The 20733-nt window shown below is 56.7% G+C and overlaps 1 protein-coding gene across 6 annotated transcripts in view; it reads left to right on the forward strand.

The window, feature by feature from the left end:
• Window positions 1-20343, forward strand: part of NOL4L (nucleolar protein 4 like) — a 145971-nt gene extending 125628 nt beyond the window's left edge. For all 6 annotated transcript variants that reach the window (XM_035298122.3, XM_035298128.3, XM_035298125.3 and 3 more), the window contains 6 exons: window positions 7133-7410; window positions 9601-9786; window positions 9873-10064; window positions 10263-10385; window positions 10801-11002; window positions 15659-20343. In XM_035298122.3, the coding sequence (XP_035154013.1) occupies window positions 7133-7410; window positions 9601-9786; window positions 9873-10064; window positions 10263-10385; window positions 10801-11002; window positions 15659-15879 (1202 nt within the window). In that variant the 3' untranslated portion in view covers window positions 15880-20343. The remainder of the gene's footprint in view (window positions 1-7132; window positions 7411-9600; window positions 9787-9872; window positions 10065-10262; window positions 10386-10800; window positions 11003-15658) is intronic.
• Window positions 20344-20733: the final 390 nt, after the last annotated feature.

Here is a 20733-nt window from a genome sequence, read left to right on the forward strand (position 1 = left end):
CACGCTAGAACCCAGCAGGCTGGCCTCAGGGGTGACCCCCCTGGAGGGGCCTCCTGGCAACAGCAAGATGGGGACCAGGTGGGGACAAGAGGTCACCTGGGCACCCTTAGATTCCACGTCCAGCACCAGGTGTGGGGGGTCCATCCGGAACTCCCAACCTCCCACTGAGCCTCCCAGCTGGAGGCCTGCACCCATGAGTCCTGTGTGCTGGGGCCTCTGTGCCCATGGAGCCAGCTGGGTTTTTTCACAGGTCATAAAGTGCCAGATCCCAGGAGGGCGTCAGCGGTAACTCCCAGGACTGTAGATAAGAGGAGGCCAAGAGGTGGTGGCGCCCAAGGTCACCCAGACTGGAGGATCCTGAACCCGTACTGTCCCTGCCTGGGCCCCTGCAGTCCATCCCAGCGTGGGTTTGGGTGCCTATGTCTCTTTTAAATCACTTTTTTTTTTTTGAGGTGGAGTTTCACTCTTGTTGCCCAGGATGGAGTGCAGCGGTGCAATCTCAGCTCACTGCAACTTGAGCCTCCTGGGTTCAAGTGATTCTCCTGTCTCAGCCTCCCAAGTAGTTAGGATTACAGGTGCATGTAACCACCCCCAGCTAATTTTGTATTTTTAGTAGAGATGGGGGTTTCATCATAGTGGTCAGGCTGGTCTCGAACTCTTAACTTCAGGTGATCTTCCTGCCTTGGCCTCCCATTTTTTTTTGGAGATAGGGTCTTGCTCTGTTGCCAGGCTAGAGTACAGTGGCGCAATCTTGGCTCACTGCAACCTCCACCTCCTGGGTCTGAGCGATTCTCCTGTCTCAGCCTCCCAAGTAGCTGGGACTACGGCGCACACCACACACCGGCCTAATTTTTTTTTTTTTTTTTTTTTTTTAGTAGAGAGGGGGTTTCGCCATGTTGGCCAGGATGGTCTCAATCTCTTGACCTCGTGATCTGCCCATCTCAGCCTCCCAAAGTGATGGGATTATAGGCATGAGCCACTGCACCCGGCCTAAATCACATTTTTTTGAAGGGTTGTGGGAGGCAGAATTCTGATCGGATCAGAACCCAGCTCTGTTCCTTCTTACTCCAAACAGTAATAGGCGAGTTCTCCCTGCCAGGTGCAGTGCAGGGTGGGTATGAGGGTTGCAGCCACCCCCTCCTGTGGGCACCAGCCCTCCTGTGGGCTCCAGCCTCCTCAGGACTGACTTGGGTGTCACAGTGGGGTCACCATGTGGAGGGTCCCAGCCCCCAGGTCCCATCCCTTGGCCTCTGCCAGGGAGAAGACCCTGGACCTACTCAGAGACAAAGCCAGATGCATTGATGTGAACCTGCCTCCAGCTGGCCTAAGCAATAAGGAAATTATTGGCTCCCTCACTGATCCTCTAGGATCTTCTAGGCGGCAGGCACAGATAGATTTCGGGGGATCGTCTCTGCTCCCCCTCAGCCCTGCTTTCCCAGCCTGGGCCTCCCTGCATCACAGGCCCAGAAGCCCCGGGTAGAGAGCGCCTTCCCAGCCATCACAGCAGGAGCCCCTGGCCCAGTGTCCTCAGGTCCAGCTTGGTCACAGGTCATCACCAGTTGCTTTGCTGGGCTGACTGGCCAGGCCTGGGGCACACACTCACCCTGGGGAGTCCTGAGAGACTCGGTTGCCCTCACCAGAGGGAGGGGCGTGACCTGGGGGGGGGACAGCAGGAGCAATCCACGCCCCCCCCCCCCCCGCCAATGTAGCTGTGCCAACCCTGGGTCTCTAGGGCTGGGCCAGCCTCTGGGCACAGGCCAGAGACACAGTGAACACAGTAGTAGTTCGAGGAATTAAGTGCTTTGGAGAAATAGGTAAAGGGGTCAGTGTGCCAGAGCGGGGCAAGGGCTGCGCTCACGGAGATGGTGACCTCTAAGCAGAGCCCTGGAAGTGAGGGACTGCATCAAGGGGACACCGGGACAGAGCGGGGCAAGGGCTGCGCTCACGGAGATGGTGACCTTTAAGCAGAGCCCTGGAAGTGAGGGACTGCATCAAGGGGACACCGGGACAGAGCGGAGCAGGAAGAGGGAGCAGCAAGTGCCAAGGCCGGGTCACAGCTGGGATGAGTGGGTGAGCTGTGGGGCCTCATTGGAAGGGCCCAGTGGGCCCAAAGGAGGGACCTGGCTTCCAGCTGGAGTAAACTCAGCCATGTGGCTGCAGCCAGGATCAGATCCATTGCTTGTGGGGCCAATGGACTGGCCGGGCCAATGGACTGGCCGGACCAACCCCATCCCCAGCAGTGCCTCTGCCCCTGCTGGGTCCGTAGGCTTCAGCCCTCACCCCACTGTCCCTTGGGTGGCTTCTGCAGAGTGGTGACCCAGAGCTGGTGCCATGATGGAGACTGGGGCAGGCAGGGAGGGCTTCCCTGAGGTGGTGGTGTTTGGATTAGCGCTGAAGGGTAGGCAGGAGTTGCCAGGAGTAGGGAGAGACCATGGCTCAGGGCCAGGAAAGCTGGCGACGCCCCTTTGGAGCCTCGTCTCCTCTGGAGCCCTTGTGTTTGATTTCTCACTGCTGGAGTGTGAGCCCCCAGGGCAGCAGTTGCCTTGTCCCCACAGTGCCCCTCACTGGGCCCACCTCAAACCGTCACAGACTGGCTGCAGGGTCCCCAGAGGCCCCCACTGCAGTCTGGGAGAGCCTTGTGCATCGGAAGTGGGTGAGCTACAATGTGAGAAGCGTGGGATGCAGGGACCGGGCTTTTCTTTAGAGTGCCTGCGTGGTCTGCACTGTAGAACCGTGTTTTACAGCGGTGGGGCCCACTCTGAAAGGAAAGGGAGGCTCCCGGGGGAGGAGTAGCCTCTTCCAGCCACTCTGCAGCCTCCCCAGTTGGCAAAACGTAGGCCTCAGGTCATAGGCCGCCCCTGGAGTGGGTTGCGAGGATCGGGGGCAGCTGTGTGGGGTGGTGGCTGGCATGCCAGGCCGGGGCACCTAAGCGAGCCTGGGGGTCTGTGAGACTGTGGTGTCACTGAGGCAGGCAGGCTTTTGCAGTCCATGTTGTCCCTCTGAGTGGGCTGTGTGTGTGCAGCGTGAGAATACGAGGTGACGGCAGATAGAGCCTATAAACTAGGGCTCAGGGGCCGTTTTATTTCTGGGTTTTTTGTGTGTGGTAAAATGCATAAGATAAAATTTGCTGTTTTAACCATTTTTAAATGTACACTCCAGAAGCACCATTATTTCCAAAACTTGTTCATCCCGCTGACAGAAACTCTGTACCCATGAAGTCGTAACTGCCCGTTCCGCAGTCCGCGGAGCCTCGCCGCACCTCTGTCTCTGTGAACTGGCCCGTTCCAGGTGCTGTGTAGAAGCGCTTATCCAAATGTCATTCCTTTTCACGGCTGGATACTGTTCCATTGCATGGACAGAGCACATTTTGTTTACCCATTCACTTGTCAGGGTTTTTAAAAATATAAATAGGCCGGGCATGGTGGCTCACGCCTGTAAGCCCAACACTTTGGGAGGCCGAGAAGGGTGGATCTTGAGGTCAGGAGTTCAAGACCAGCCTGGCCAACCAACATGGTGAAACTCCGTCTCTACTAAAAATACAAAAATTAGTGGGGCCTGGTGGCGGATGCCTGTAATCCTAGTTACTCAGGAGGCTGAGGCAGGAGAATCGTTTGAACCAGGGAGGAGGAGGTTGCAGTGAGCCAAGATCACACCATTACACTCCGCCTGGGCAATAGGGCAAGACTCCGTCTCAAAAATTTAAATAATGGAGCTGGGTGCCGTGGTTCACACATGTAATTCCAGCACTTTTGGTCAAGAGATTAAGACCCTCCTGGCCAACATAGTGAGACCCTCAACTAAAAATAATAGGAAACGATGGCACACACCTGTAGTCCCAGCTACTCAGAAGGAATCACTTGAACCCAGAAGGTGGAGGTTGCAGTGAGCCGAGATCACGCCACTGCACTCCAGCCTGGCAACAGAGACTGTCTCAAAAAATATATATGTACGTATATTATATATACAGGCCCATATGTATAAGTATATACTATATATGCATATATATTATATATGCTCATATACTATATACGTGTGTGTGTGTGTATCTATATACACATATACCTATAATGGGTCGTTGCAGTGGCTCATGCTTGTCATCCTAGCACTTTGAGAGGTCAAAGTGGGAGGATGGCTTGAGCCTTGGGATTTCGAGCCAGCCTGGGCAAAATAGTGAGGACTCACTTCTACATACAAATTCTTAAAAATGAGCTGGGCATCCTGGTGCATGCTGGTGGGGAGGATCCCTTCAGCGCAAGAGGCAACAGTTGCAGTGAGCCCTAATGGCCCCGCTGCACTCCAGCCTGAGCAACAGAGCAAGACCCGTCTAAAAAAGAAAAAAGTAAACCACGTAAGTCAGTCTGCAATATTTTAAAACCTGTTTATGTAATGGTGCAGATTTCCAGTTTCTTCTAACAGTTTGGAACACGTGGCCATGCGAGGTCCGAGCACCTGGTGCCTTACGGGTCTTACCCACCCAACCACCTCCCTGGTGAGACAAGGGTGGTATCTGAGTGCAGGAGTTGGGGTTCCCTGGAGCTAGTGCCTGTTGATCCCCAGCCAGGCAATCAGGGGCACAGCCCCGAGGCAGAGGTGTTGGTAGCTAGTCAGGGCCCCATGCCGGACATCTGACCTGGTGGAGGCTCCAGGTTCCCCCCAAAGCTGAGACATGAGTCTCAGCTCACACCCGGGGAAGACAAGTCCATCTCCCTGGGAAAAGCTGATGGGGAGGCGGGTGATGGAATGATGGGATGTCACCTCTGGCCCTGTACAGGATGTGGCTCTGCAGCCAGCCTTGGGCCTGGTGCCTGTGTTGAATGCAGTGACCACTGGCTTGCTGTGTGCCAGACATGATGCCCACTTCCTCTGGAAGGCGCCATCCCTCCTTCCAGAGGAGGAATCCAAAGCCCTCCCAAGTCAAGCAAGTGGTCTGTGAGGGTGGTGTCAGTACATGAAGTCACACCTGCAAGATGGGTAAAGGATGGGACCCTCAAAGCTCATGGGAACGGGGGTGACCAGCCAGTATGGATGTCATCCCTGTCCCCAGTGGAGGCTCCTGGCCCTCAGATGCTGGGGGTTCTCCAGTGACAGGGTCTGTGCTGGTGGGACGGGTGGCTCTCATGACCACTCCGGCCGGGCCAGGCAGCAGGCTGGGGTTGGAGGCGGGAGTGCCTTCTTCCTACACACAGTGGAGAAAGGTGCTAGCCTGAGGTGTCAGCATGGAACCAGGCCTTGAAGGCTGGCTGACATCTGCTCAGCTGGAAGTGTCATAGCAGGCAGACTGCAGAGCCCTAGCACGGGACAGTGGCATGGGGCTGGGGGACTGCAGCGGTCACGGGACTGAGAATGCCAGGGCCATGGGCCAGACTTTTCTTCAGCAGCAGGAAAGTGTGAGACAGGGGAGTGAGGATTCCGCCTGGCTTTCACTGGCAGTGGGGTATGGGGCGCCTGGGCACTGGAGAACAGCCAGTGGGGGCTGCATGGGGAGCTGGTCTGGTTCCTGGGTAGAGGACGGTGGGTACCCCCAATTCCCACAGTTCACCCTCCCCGTTATTCATGAGGCTCAGTAAGTCACATCTGTCCCCGCAGGAGGTCTGGCACCTTGGTTGCAGTTGTTACTTTGTTTCCAGGCTAGCACTCAGTAGGTGCACAGTAAAGATGCTGGGTAGTGTGTTCACTCCAGACTGGGCGTGGGCAGGCGGTGGGGGTCCTGGAGACAGACAGCGCGGGCCGGGACTCCGGGGATGCAGCCAGTGAGGGTCAGCTGTGGGCGGGCTTTGAGCAGAGCGTGGAGCTGCCCTGCGGGAGGATGGAGTGGTGGAGCTAGGCTGCCCGGAGGAGGACAGGACGCCGGGCCCAGGGGACCTGCAGCAGCCGAGGGGGAGGGGTGCACTGCGTTGCCGTAGCCTCCCATCCCCCTCTGCCCGGCCCGGCCGCTAAATAGGCAGCCTGGACCCGCCCTCGGGCAGCCGGGAGGCCGGCAATTGGTTGGGGCGCTAGAGCTGCTCGGTCGCCATGGGGACGCTCTGGAGGCGCGCGTGCCCAGTGCCCAGTGCCCAGCGCCGGGGACTAAATCTTCATAATCTGCCGGCTGGGAGGGTGGGGGTGGGGTCTGTCATGACCCTGGCCTGGGGGAAGGAGCGGCAGGGCGTGCTGTAACCGCCCCTCCCCCACCCACGTTGAGTGCAGGTGCGGAGCCGCCAGGGCACCTGTGCACCGCCGGGACCCTCGCGGGTGCTCACCTGACAGTGACCCCGGGAGTTCCCGTGCAGCCTCAGCCTCTGCCGTCTCAGCTGAGCAAGCAGGAGGCCGGGGCCGGGGCCGGGTGGGCAGAGGCCTGGAATGTATCTGGAACTGTCTGGGCGTCCTGGTTCAAGTTTCCTGTTTGGCGCTCGCAGGCCGGCAGTGCCGCGCTCTTCGCGGTAGGGGGCGCCCTCGTAGTGCTTTGCCGAGGCTGCTCACCCTGAGACGGCAGGCATGCTACTCGGGGTGCCCCGTGCAGACCCCAGACCCTGCAGCCCCGGTTTGGCACGTTCCAGGCCGTGGGGCCTGCACGTGGATCCGGTGACCACTGTGCCTAGGCTGCCAAGGCTGAGCTGGGTTGGGCTTGCAGGAGGGAGGGGATGGCTGGAGGCCACAACAGAGCCATCCTCCTGCCTCAGGCAGAGGAAGGAGACATTTGAGGGCCCAGTGTGGAGAGGGGCTCCGAGAACGTGAAGCTGCAAGGCAGTGTCCGGCAGCAGAGCAGGATGGGTGGGAGATGTGGTCCTGGGAGCTGGAGAGAAGGGAGAGCCTGGCTGGGCCTCACTCCCAAACCCTTGGAGCTGAGTCTCCCCTAAGCCTAGACATAGCACTTGTGAGTTCAGGGTGCAAGGAGACCTGCCATGCCCTGCACAGCCTTGCCTGGCCCCTCTGCTCCTGATGGCCTGGCTATTCTGGCAGAGGGGACCCCGGGGCTTCCTCAGCTAGGGTTGTGGGCTGGGGAAGACGCCTCTCGGAGCTTCCGAAGTTGGGTAGCAGCACTCACCCCCTGACCCAGGGACACATGAGGAAGACACAGGGCAGGATACTCCCAGGTGGCTGTCGTGGCCACAGGACCCAGGATGGGGCCTCACACCCGGCCCTCTCGTTCCAGATGACTCCTCCTCCGAGAGTGGCAGCGGCAATGGCTCCTCCACCCTGAACCCATCCACGTCGAGCAGCACGCAGGGCGACCCTGCCTTCCCCGAGATGAATGGCAATGGTGCCGTGGCCCCCATGGACTTCACCACGGCAGCCGAGGACCAGCCCATCAACCTGTGTGACAAGCTCCCACCAGCCACTGCGCTCGGCACACCCTCCTACCCCTCCGACGGCTGCGGCACTGACGGGCTGCGGAGCCGTGTCAAATACGGGGTGAAGACCACCCCTGAGGTGTGTGGGACTGGGAACTGAGTCCATTTCTTTCTGTTAAGGGCTTTTGTGAGGTGGGAATGAAATTGTCTATGCCCAGAGCTTAGCTGGAGCCAGCCCGTGTGTGTGACACCAAGCTAGGGTGGCGGCTGTGGCTGGTACGTCGTCGGGTTCCTGGAGAGTCTGTGGAATGGGAGATGGCTTGGAGTGTGCCCTCAAGCCAGGCCCGATTCCCCATCTGTGAAGTGGAGCTGATGGCCTCTGCCTTGGTTGAGGGGGTAGATGGATATGCATCCCCACAACCTGATCCCCTCCCCCAGAACAGTGTCTGCTGTGGACAACAGCAAGTGGCCACTTTCGGCACGGTGAGGTACAAGGCCTCCCACTGCCTGCTTTCTCTGTCTGCCTGTCCCCATTTTATAGGTCGTACCAAAAAAAGGGCGAGGGCCCAGGGATGTGGGCAGCGGAACTCCTCCTCTGACCAGGCTGATGGAAAGTGGGAAGGATGAGCAGGGCAGCTGCCCCCACCAGTGGGCACCCCCTGCTTCCTGGGGCCCTCCCTCACGCTTCCCCAAGCTGCCTCCAGGTCGCTAAGGTTTCCTGCAGCAGTGCCTCTTCTCCAACCTGCTTCCAGGGGCAGAGGCACCTTCCTGGAGCTCACAGCCCTGGACAGGCTCTTCTCCCTCCCTGGGCCTGTTTCCTCTGCTGCAAGGAGGGTGTAGTTTCTAGCTAGTTGCCTGCCTCAGCTGGTGCATCTTGTGGGGAAGTTCTATACCGTGGGCTCAGTGCTGAGTTGTTATTGTGTGTGTGTAGCACAGGTGGCTGGGAGCAGGTTCTGGGCAGAGCAGGCTTTGCCTGGATCCAAGGGGCAGACATAGCTGCTCTCCCATAGAGGGGAAGAGTTTTGCTCAGCAGTCATTGCCACTGTGGCCACAGGGTATATGGAGTGGAGGGGCGTGAGGAAGTGAGATGGGAGCAGGAAGGTCACCAGCAGCTCCCATTTTAGTTTCCTCCATCTGTCTGCCCTGGGAATCCTGCCGCTATCCAAGTCTGTATGTGGACGAAGAGACAGGCACCAGGCCAGCGACCCTAGGGGACTGATCCCTGCAGGTCTACACAGCTTCCTGGATTTGCTCCTCAGAGAGTGCTGTTTCCCTCATGGCTGTGCCACGCCACGCTGCCACATCACGGGGTCTGACCGCAGCCACCTGCTCTCTGAGCCTGCCTTACCTGCTAGATGCCAGTCTCCCTGAGGGCAGGAACAGTGTCCCCAGGCTACTGCCAGTCAGGATCTGAATGAGTAGTTAGGAGTAGTTAGGACATATCGAAAGCACAAACTTCCCAAAAGTCAGCTGTGGTCCTCAGCTGTCCCAGAGCAGATCCTGAGGAGGGGCAGGAGACAGGTGATACGGGAGCTGAACCATGAAGGATGAGATGGCGGACGCCTGGAGGAGAGGATGGAGCTGCCTGCAGGGATAGATGGGTGAGGGGCTTGTCCCAGGAGGAGCTTGTGGTGGGAGCAGAGGGCCAGAGCCCTTCTCTATTGGAGGACAGGTCACTGCCTGGGCAGGCTGGATCTGGTTCCCTCTCCCCTTTCTACCCACATATTCTTAAGTGGTCACTGTGCTGTCCTGGTGCGGGGTGGACAGGAGAAGCCCAGTCCAGAAGCTGCAGGAACACATCCTGCCTAATGGACCTGTGGCCTTGGCTGGCTGCCTCGCCCGGCCATGTTCCTCCTCCTGACAGACAGCATGCTCACTGCTTTGGGGACAGCTTGGTTATCAACTTGGGGTTGCAGCCCCTTGGGGAACCGGGAGGAAAACCCCAAAGCCAAAACATCTCTGCACAAGAGGAGGCTGGCGGGAGGTGCGAGTCCTTTCCATGTCTGCCCTTGCCTTGCATTGTGGCAGGTCCCAGTGTAGGCCGCTGCTGAGGTGACACCCTCTTAAGTGTTTGGCACCCCCCAGGAGCCTGGCCGCTGCATACCTACTGTTGCAGTCAGTCCTCCCTGCGGCAGCCCAGGGAGGGAGGTGGCAGCATTGCTGTCCCCATTCCACAGATGAAGGGGGCAGAAGAGAGGAGTGACTTGCTCCGGGCCTCACAGCTGTGGCTGTCGGGCAGCGAGGTCCCCACGCTCCCTCCCTATGGGAGACCCAGCAAGGGCATGAGCAGCTGCCTGGCCCAACCCTCTGCCTCTTGCCCTCTTTTTAGTCCCCCCCTTACAGCTCTGGGAGCTACGATTCCATCAAGACCGAGGTCAGCGGCTGCCCCGAGGACCTGACAGTGGGCCGGGCTCCCACGGCAGATGACGACGACGATGACCACGATGACCATGAGGACAATGACAAGATGAACGACTCTGAAGGCATGGACCCTGAGCGCCTTAAGGCCTTCAACGTGAGCACCGGCTAGAAACAGGTGGGGTCGGGTAGGGGCAAGGCCAGGGCCAGCCCATCCCATGGCCCATGTCTCCGTCCCCACAGATGTTTGTGCGTCTCTTTGTGGACGAGAACCTGGACCGCATGGTGCCCATCTCCAAGCAACCCAAGGAGAAGATCCAGGCCATCATCGAGTCGTGCAGCCGGCAGTTCCCCGAGTTCCAGGAGCGCGCCCGCAAGCGCATCCGCACGTACCTCAAGTCCTGCCGCCGCATGAAGAAGAACGGCATGGAGATGGTGAGTCCCTCTGCCCCAGCCGACCTCCCGCCGCACTCCCAGGGTGCCAGGGGGCCTGGAAAGATCACACAGCTCCATAGACTGAGGCGCGGGAGCCCAAACCCCACCCTGTGCCACCCACCCCTGGGGCAGGGTCTCTGCACAAGCCCAGAACCTCCACGAGCCCTGTGCCAGCTCCATTCCCCATTCTGCCTGCAGACCAGACCCACGCCACCCCACCTGACCTCGGCCATGGCAGAAAACATCCTGGCAGCTGCCTGTGAGAGCGAGACGAGAAAGGCAGCCAAGCGGATGCGCCTGGAGATCTACCAGTCCTCACAGGTACCTGCCACCACAGCTGCAGCAGGGGCCACCCCGGGAAGCCAGAAAGAGCAGTCCTCAGACGGGTGTGGACTGAGGGAGCTGTGATGGGTGCAGTTGGGAGAGGGCAGAGGGGGAACAGGAGGGCAAAGACGAGGAGGTGGGTGGAGGTCAGGTGTGTTCTCAGAGGTCCTCAGACCTCATGTGGAAGTGTGGGCTCCATCCTGAGACTGGAGGGCGCTGGTCAAGTGAACCCACAGAGAGATGAGCAGAGTTGGGGGAAGCCCCTGGGGCGAGACAGACACAGTCTCACAGGTCAAACCACAGCATTGGGTCCCAGGAGTCCTGGGGCCACAGCGTGTATCCACCTGGTGTTCAGGGATGGTAGTTGGGCCTGGTTACCCGTTTCCCCAGCGCCACCCTCTCCCCTCTGCAGGATGAGCCCATAGCCCTGGATAAGCAGCACTCGCGGGACTCCGCAGCCATCACCCACTCCACCTACTCACTGCCAGCCTCCTCCTACTCCCAGGACCCCGTGTACGCCAACGGCGGCCTCAACTACAGTTACCGCGGGTATGGGGCCTTGAGCAGCAACCTACAGCCCCCAGCGTCCCTCCAAACAGGAAACCACAGTAACGGTGAGTTGCAGGAGGCCTGGACTCTGGCTCCTTGACCAGCACCCAGCTGGGTCTGCAGAGCACCCCGGGGCAGGGCAGAGGGCAGCAGAGGCCAGTGACGGAAAGGGGCTGCCTCACAGCCTGGGGAGCAGGAGGGGCCGCTCTGGCACCCTCCCACTTCATCATCTCAGCAGGTCCTTAGATGGGGAGGTGGAGGAGGTTTCAGCTGGTTAAAGCAAACGCCTCCCACCCTCTTCTCACCGCCAGTGACACTGGCTCCAACGCTTCCTGCCTTCACTACCAGTGCCTCTCAGTGGTTCCGCTACCCCAGGGCTCCTGTGGGTGCCGAGTCCCAGCCAAGGGCCTGTTCTTGCCCTGAGTTGAATCTCCACAGCCCATTTCACCCATAGTGACCGAGGCTCAGTGAGACATTGCTGGCCTGCAGGTCAGCTCCCTCCCCAGGCCTCAGCTCAGGGCCTGCCTTGTGAGGTAAGAGATTTTCTCACCCAGGTGCTGGGCCTCGGTCCTTGCCCCTGCACTCATGGAGCCCACATGGAGACACCCAGGGTGATGGCTGCACACCTGCCCCCTCACTCCACTCCTGTAGCCGCGTGATCCAGTCGGTGCTTTCCCGGTAACTTCCCGGGAGACTCTGCGGCAGATGCAGTGCAGACCATTAGAGGAGACAGTCCCCGAAGAGACGGAGTCAGGTGCTGCTGTGAGCACGAACTGGAGTGGGGAACCTCAGACCCCTTTCCTGGGAGGCAGCAGCGGAGGAGTGTGGGTAGCCTGATGGTCACAGGACCTCCTGGGCCAGACACTCTGGTTTTGTTCTCTGTGCAGAAGAGCCCCTACTAGGTTTTAAGCACAAAAGGGCCGTGAGTTGGGCAGTCTGCCATTCTGTCTGCCCTTGTGGTAAGAAGGTTTGAATGGGGAGGGCAGGAGGCTGAAGCCACGTGCTTTGGGGGCTGTTCAGAGGCCGGGGAGTGAGGGGAAGAATGGAGTTGCCAAGTCGAAGCGTGAGTAGGTTAGAGAAAGGTGCCACCTGTAAGCCGGGGAACCCTGGTGCATGGTCTTGGCTAAACATGCCAGAGGATTCCTTAAGCCCCGTCCCTGGCTGCAGGAGACCACTGTTCCTGGACGGCAAGGGCGGGAGCTAGTCCCCAACCATGGCAGGAAGCCCAGACCGCCTCCACTTGCCTTGACCCCCACCCCCCAGAACGAGGAAGTTATACACAGGTCCCTGTAAGATTCCTGCCTAGGCTTAACTCCTCATCCCTTCCTAATGCCTCTTAACCTAAAATAAGAGGCCGCCTGGCCCTAATCCCTGAAGCTAAGGCCAGAGCGGCCAGCACAGCGAGAGGTAAAGTGCTGTCCTAGGCGGGCTCCTTTCCTTCTGGGAAGAAAAGCCATCCCACAGCCTTGCCCTCCCTACACATGGGGGTCTGGGACCCAATAGGAGAGGTGAGGGTGGCCTGGGACCTGCTCCATTCTAGCAGCAAGCGATGGTGACAAGCCTCTACCTGGTGTCACCCAGCATGACCGTCTCAGGGCTGCGGCTGCCAGGTTCCCAACCCACCTAAGGGCTTCTCATGGTGGGGCCAAGACTGCTTCATGCCCGCCCTGTTCACACCTGTGCAAGAGGCATGAACGGCAGCCAGAGGATGATCCCTCCAGGGAGGCAGCTGGCTCTGCCCTTGTGCATCCTGGGGCCTCGGTCTCCCATCTGTGAATTACCCTGGTTCCTTCATGGTGGGTGGGGAGGCCACTGAGGCAGAGATCTGGTCATTGACCTCACCTGGGGCAGCCTCTGTCCTTGAGCACTAGTACTGCATTTGAAGAACATTGTTTAAATCCTCTAGCAGTTGAAGGAAGACAACAGGCAGCCATGTGGCTACAGGCCACCCAGCCCCGCTGGCCTCCCCAGCCTCAGCCTTTCCAATGATTGTTCAATCAGTTTGGTACCTCCGCCGGGCAGCCGTACTAATGGCTCAGAGCTCCTCACTTTGTTCACTACGTTATCATCTGGAGATGCAATCAGCTTAGATAGAATCAGGCTCAGCCTGTCTTGCCTGGGGTGCTGGGTAACTCACGCTCACTCCTATCCCTCTACCCACTATCTGGCAGTTACCCGGCCACCTGAGCATCTGGCTGTAACCAGAGCCTGCATGTGGATGTCTCCAGATCAGATCGGCTGCAGGAAACAGGGACCTTCTCCTTTTCAAGCCTCAGCTACAGCCCAGGAGAGAAAGGAGAAAGCTCTGAGCATAGGCATAAACAGGATAGCACTTGGGGAAAGGAGGAGAAAAGAAAGGGACTGTGGCCACTGCTCAAGTTGACTATGCCAGGAGGCTCTGGCCACTCCCAAGCATGATGCAGAGGGGACCAGCGCCACCCTAGAGGGAGCCAGACCCTCTCCTCCCCATCCCTCTGGGTCCAGCCCCTGTAATATCCAGAAGCCAGCAGAGGTACTCCTGTTCCCAGCTTCCCAGTCCCCTGTTGTGACACCTTAGGCATCAGTCACCTGCTTGGCTGCTGTTTCCAGACAGCCCCAACCCCTTCCTCCTGTGTTTAACAGACTTAACTGTTTCCTTAACTCTCGATTCCAAGGACACTGTTTAGAAAATGGTTCCTGGGACCTCTGCCTTGGTGTCCACATTCTCTGGTCAGAGGAAATAACCCCATGTGACAAATTGACCCACCTTAGAATCCAACTTCCTTCCCCATTTGGAGGCCGCACCAGCTTCCTTTTAGCAGCAGTCAGGTTTCCATAATTTCTCCCAAGATGTTACTTCCATTCTGGATACCTCCAATGACAAGAGCTCGTCCATCTCTCTTCATAGCAGCTAAAAACTGCCTTGGAGGCCAGGCACAGTGGCTCATGCCTGTAATCCCAGCACTTTGGGAGGCCAAGGTAGGTGGATCACCTGAGGTCAGGAGTTCGAGACCAGCCTGACCAACACGGAGAAACCCCGTCTCTACTAAAAATACAAAATTAGCTGGGCATGTTGGTGCATGCCTGTAATCCCAGCTACTCAGGAGGCTGAGGCAGGAGAATCACTTGAACCTGGGAGGCGGATGTTACAGTGAGCCGAGATCTTGCCATTGCACTCCAGCCTGGGCAAGAAGAGCAAGAGACTGTCTCAAAAAAAAAAAAAAAACCGCCCTGGAGATGCAATAATGAGTGAATGTGGCCATCAGGAACCTACAGGGTAGTGGGCAGAGCCTCACGCCCTCACAGAAGATAAAGCTGTGGGGAAGGGACTCCAGGGGAGGGCAGAGAACAGGGCAGCTAACCTGGCTGCATCAGAGAGGCCGCCCAGGGAAGCAACGGCGCTGCACGCGCCCACCCAGATGCTCTCTCCTTTGGCTGTTTCTTGCTGAACATCTTGCAGATTGCTTTTCAAATGCCAGGAGCTTCCAGGTCTCCTGGGAGCCTGTTCAGAAAGCCCTAAAGCCTGTGTGGAAGCCCCTCCCTACTGGGCTAATCGAGGCAGTCAGGTCTCCTGTGGGCTAAGCCTCCACACTGGAGCCCCAGCCTGTGCTGAGTGTTTCACAAGTGGCATCTCGGCTTCTGCTCACAGGAGCGGCTTCGTTTTGGCAGATGAGGGCTCTGAGGCCCAGAGAACTTAAATTTGCCAGTGAAGTAGCAGAGCAGGACCCGCATCCATACTTGCCCGATTCCAAAGCCAGTAGCCCACTCCACAGAGCTTGGGAAAGGCCAAGAGAGGACAGGGCCTGGCGGTCCCCTCCCCAACACACATACCCCTAGTGTGTTTCAGAAGATGGCTGGCTCCCTCTTTGCCACCATCATCTGAGGACAAAGGGCAGGCCGTTTCTCTGGATAACTGGTCTGAGTCTTATCCTGATTGTTCCAGCTCACCCCTCTTGTATCCCAGCAGCATGAACCCCCACCCCCCACTTCACTCGGGCATAGGACTCCTCCCAGGAGGGGGGATTTGAGGTGCTGAGGCTCAGCAGCCGTGGTCCCCCTCTCCTGGGGATGCAGTTACGGGCTGGCCAGTCTGGCCTGTACCTCTTCCCATAGACAGCCAGGGCAGCTGGCCTCTCTCCAGCTGGACGGAAGCCCCTTCCTCATCTGGGCACAGGCAGGTGTTTCTTCTCCTGGCCTTTTGTGGCTCCTCTCTGAACTCCTCCTGGGCTTTCCCCACACGCATCTCTCAGGTGTGCTGGGCCCCTGTCCACCTGCAGAGTTTCCTGTATACCATCTCCCCTTCCAGCCTCCATGCCTGGGGTGAGGGGAGAGCACACAGACTGGTGTTGCCCCCAGCTGCCCTGGTTGATACCCTAGCAGGTGTTCTTATAGCGCTTGTCCCACAATTCCTCTATTGGAGTATTTCCCACTCCCAAGCCCTGCTCACCACGCTGGGGAGAGGCAGGTCTCAGGAGTTTCTTTTCCCCAAGGTTGCCTCTTCCTCACCTAAAACCATATCTTTGCAAGATCACCCTGAGGATTCCCTAAGAACCCTGTTGCCCACAGGCCCATTCCAAGCACTAGGGATAGAGCCATCAGGGAGATGGACCAGAGCCGCCGACTCCAGTGCCCAACTCACAGTGGGCACTAGGCCATGGGTTATGACAGCACCAAGGACGACACACCTCCCCAGTGCCAGGCAGGGTGGCTGCCGCCTCCTAACCCTCCTTCCCTCTCCACAGGGCCCACGGACCTCAGCATGAAAGGCGGGGCCTCGACCACCTCCACCACCCCCACGCCCACCCCCTCCAGCACCAGCACCAGCAGGCCCGTGCCCACTGCTCAGCTCAGCCCCACAGAGATCAGCGCGGTGCGGCAGCTCATCGCGGGCTACCGGGAGTCTGCTGCCTTCCTGCTGCGCTCTGCAGACGAACTGGAAAACCTCATCCTACAGCAGAACTGACCCCACCGGACCTGGAGTGCACTGCCCTAGGGAAGGAGGCTGTCCCAGCCTGGACCCAGCTTCCTGCCTCGCCAGTTGGTACATTTTGTTTGAAAGAGGTGGGATCCAAAAGAGCTGTTTCTAGCCACACTCCAAGCACCTGAGACTTTGGGCACAAGGACACTTTTTTTTTTGGAATCTCACCACACGGGTGCTCTGACCTGCTTGGAAGAGGCCAACAGGGCAGCTCTGGAATGGTTGGGGTCTCCCCTGACAAGGCGCTGGGGCTGCAGCTCTATTTAGAATCACCTTCGTGGACCCTGATGTTAGAATCCCACCCCCGGATAATTACCTTTCAAGTCTTAGGTGAGCAGAATTGCATATTTATTGAGAAAAACAAAGTGGACCCTTTCTTCCTCTCCCCTTAGTAATTTATTTTTCTGAAAATGGATTCTTTTGTGTTTGTACAGATTGCTAGTCTGTGTCTGTCTGATCAGAAGGATGTATCCCCATACCTGACATTCCATATCACTACACTGATGTGGGCTGGGGCCAATAGGGGCAGGGTGGGTGCCAGGCTGGCTGTTCCTCTTTGTGCCTGGCACACCCTGGGGCTGCCACCCCTTGGCCAGGCCATCCTGTTGCAGATCCCAGTGCTGCCACAAGGATACCGCCAGGCACCTCCCTAGGCACCGCCAAGCAGGAAGACCTTACCCACACCCACACCCATGGCAAAGAAGAAAGAGGCACCCCCACCCCATTCTACAGAAGCCCCAGTCCCATGGTCACCTGTATTCTACCTCACACTCCAACATGGGCTTTTTCCAGGATGTGCCCTGAGCCTGTTCTGAACAGCTGTCATCCCAGCTCCCCACACAATATGTCTGCCTGGGAGGTAAGTCCAGACTGGGTGTCCAGGAGCTGGAGCCTAGAGAGCGTCCTGTCCCTAACCGGCCACTGCAGTCCTCCCACCCTGGCCCCAGCTGCTTGGTAGGATGGAGTGCTGGGAGGTGGCAGCTGGGTGGCAGGGCCCTTCCCCTTACACCCTGCTGCCCAGGAGCCAGGTCTGAACTTCTGTCCACAGGCCTGGGCCCCCCGGACTCCTGCCAAGAGGGGCTGCTGCTTCAGGGTGGGCCCTGGCTGTCAGGCAGCTGTGAGCTCCAGGCCGGACTACAGCTCCCATCCCTTTGCCCCGTGTTTGGAGTAAAGGGACCAATGGAAGTGGAGGAGCCACTTGGGTTCTCCTAAGACCAGCCCTTCTGGAGGGGCCAGTCCTGGAAGAAACCCATAATCCCTGGAGTGTGAAAAAGGGCAAAAAGAAAAAGCTGGCCTGGTTTCCTTCCTCCCTGATAGGCACTTCCTCTTGCTCAGTGCAATACCTACCAGTGCTGCTAATCCAGGGATTCGCCCAGACCTCAGCAGGCCCCCAGGGCCCTCCATGCAACACTCCGTAGCCATGACAGCAGCTCTCTGCTGCCCAGCCCCTGCCTAGAGCTGGCAGAAGCCCTCTGTTGCCTTTCCTCCCTCAGAGCAGAGAGGCCCCAGGGGAGCCAGGGCCGAGTGGATCCTAGGATGGCCAGAGAGAGCCACTCGCTCCCAGAACAGGCACCCCTTCCCAAACCAGCTTTTCTGCAGCCAATTGCCTGTTGCAGCTGTGGCCACTGCCTCCCGGCACTGTGGCAGACTCCTCCCAAGGAGGGATGGGGAGGGGGCACCAGTAAGGATGCCCCATCCTGCCTCAGGTCCAGACTCTGGAAGGTAGGGTGCCCACTCCGTGCTTACTTCCAGCCCCTAGAGGTTGGGGGTGGTCTTATCTCTCAAGTGGCCTCCAACACCCCACCCAGCCACACCACCTCTGCCTTCCATCTGACCAATCCCAAGGCCTCTGGTCAGGGCCAGGACACCTGAGACTCACCCTTAGCACAGCACAAACTCCAGTGCCCAAGGCCTCTCCCACACTCCAGCCAGCCACACATCCAGTCCCACCTGTTCAGTACTGCTCCCCTCAACATTTGAATTTGTGTAAATATTTATTTTTGTGTGTGAACAATACTACAAAGTAATCAGTAGATCTTTTGCAAAATGTTACCCCAGGCAATTTGTGAAAATCTTAATGTTAAAACCTGGCAGAGACAATCGCCACCCTAGAATTCCTGGTATCAGTTACCCAACATGCCACTTCTCCTCCCAGAGGCAGTACCCAAGCTAGACATGAACCGTTTTCATTTCTTGGCAGACAGGAGTGAGAAAGACTGGGGAAGGGGCTCCCTCCCACTTCCCACACAAGGATGCGATCTAAGCATGAGCATAAGCTACAGTCTGAAGTCATGTTTTTCGGAGTTCAAGCTGTTGGAACTGACCACCCTCCAGCCTGCCTTAGTACTGCGGCAAGGATGTAGGTTCAGTGTGTTTCAGAAAGGAAAGAATATGTCCCTGGTGAAAGTTCACGGGGCCTCTCAGGCCCCCTCCAGGACAATGGAAACTACACCTACAGCCCCGGAGATGGCAAGATCGGGAGCAAGTTCCTGCATGGAAACAGGATTCCATTTAGCTGGTTCAGTCAGGGGACTTGTTCTGTTTTGCTTTTGTTTTAAAAGACGCAGCTTCAACCCCTTCTCCCTACTTCTGACTTCAAGGGCACCGAGGAGCTGGTTCTGATGAACCAGGCTTGCTGCTGTCTCAACCCTCCCCGGAGGGACTGCCTTCTCCCAAAAGGAGCTCCCAAAGCCCTGTCCCACAGCCATTTAAAAATCTTCTGAAGGCCTCAGGACACCAAGTAATCATTTGGGATCTTAAGTTAAAAAGGAAGTGCAAGAGCAGGATATTCCCGTTCCAGAGTCTTCGCAGGGGGCTAAGCCCACGAGAAGGGCAGCATCAGAGAAGTGGGCATTGGTCTTAGTGGTGGATCATCAGGTAGACAAGTGACAGCGTGTGTAACCCATCTGAAATTCATTTTACCGTCACCACTCTTACAAAGGACAGTTTGTTCCCAAGGACAGTGTTGACGGGGAGGGGGACAGGAAGGGAGTTAGGAGGGTTTTCGAGGATTTCAAACAGGTGGAACCCATCCATCCCTATTCCCAAGGGCCACTTACAACTCCAAGGGTGGTTACAGGATTAACTACCAGTTCATTTTCAAAATGCTGCTTTGAACTCAGAGGGTTGATACTTTTAATTTGTAAGTTTTTGTAAAACTTTATACAAAATAGTAAAAGTAAAGTATTTCACCAGAATACCAGTTTCAATCCGTCCATGGTCTGATTTTTATATAATTTAGTGGTGCTTTAGAAACTTTGTTTTTGTTTCTGAGCTAAACAGCTCAACCCTTTTTCGCCTGTATCTACCTAAGACCAATGTGAACCTTTGTATTTTTGCTCCTAATTTTGGACTCAGTGAAAGTGTACTGTTTACATGTACAGATGCCCCCAGTCCCTGTGTGTTCTGCAAGACTCGCTCTTGAGGAGGAAGACGCACCTCACTAAGCTCATCTGCTTAGCAAAGCCACAGACAAAAACCTCTCACTTTTTACCTACGTTTCCACCTAAAAATACAACAAAAAACCTATACCACATAGAACTCAGATTGGCTGAAAAACACTTTCCACCTGGTAGATGGCCCATACGCCTCTATTATGTGGTCCATTTAGGAGCAGGAGTCAGGAGAGACCTCCTGTGGTCTGCTGGTGGGCGACTGCATAGACAGAGGAAAGGGGAAGGCAGGACTTCGCAGCAGAGCTGTGGGATGAGTGGAGCTCTTCCCTGGGCAGCCTGGGAGTGGGAAGGTCAGAATGACTTAAGTGGCCTTCAGGATCAAGCCAACCAGGATTTAGGGACAACCCAAGAGGTCTTTAGTCCTCTGGCATAATTTAGACATGTTTTGGAAGAGCATGAGTTCAAAAACTGAGATGAGATGTTAAGACTTTCAGTGCAGATAGTACAAGCCATTTCTTCAGGGTTCCTCTGGGGGCAGCTCCTTCATGAGGTCCTACCTCCAGGGAGGGGCACAGGGCTCCAGATAGTAAGCACTTAAGGCAAACAGTGGATGGCACCAAGTTTGAAAGGTGACTCTTTATGAATCAATGGCTTCACCTCTAAATTATACTTTTACAGATATGCACCTATGCAACTTAACGTGGCTCTTCTAAGCAGGTGAGGACTTCCTCCTCAATGCTCTCTATAAAAATTATTTGTGTTCTATATAGTGAGTTTTACCAGTAAATGTGGCTTAATATTTTAATTCTTAGAATGTGTCTTCTCTACGTGATGCGACTAAATTCTGTTTTGTTTGTGGAATGACTAGCACAGGCCGTCTCCCTCTCCCCCTCACTTAACAAAAGACCAATGAGCTGTTAATCGAGCTGTTATCTCCATGGTATTACTTGCTAAATGCACTGATTTCATAAGTATGTGGAATCCTTTTCCTTTTGAATCTGTATATCATATATAAGACTGAATCTACTTAATAAACACTGAACAACAAACCGAACGCCCTGCTTCCGCTGTGTCCCATCGACAGCAGCGCCACCTGCCACTTCTCATCCTTCCTCATCTAGTTTGGCACCAAAACATCTTTCTACTGGTAGATTCCACCTTTTCCTAGCCAATAGTATAGCACACAGAAGGTCCTCGATGCATTTTCTAGAACAAATAAACCTGTAATTTCAGCCTCTCATCTGTTAGAAAGGGAAGGCAATGAACCTTTTGCAGGTGCCCATCAGTTGCTCAACACAGGTGGAGCTCTCATGCACCGTTTTATCTCTTAGTTCCCCCACCCCCACGTGCACACACACAGGCACACGGGGTAAATATATGCCTTGCTGAAATCCAGTGACCAGCAACAAATCTGTAGCTTTTCCACGACCTCTTACCCTAGGAC

This window comes from Callithrix jacchus, chromosome 5 (genome assembly GCF_049354715.1).
Source record: "Callithrix jacchus isolate 240 chromosome 5, calJac240_pri, whole genome shotgun sequence".
NCBI lineage: Eukaryota > Metazoa > Chordata > Mammalia > Primates > Cebidae > Callithrix > Callithrix jacchus.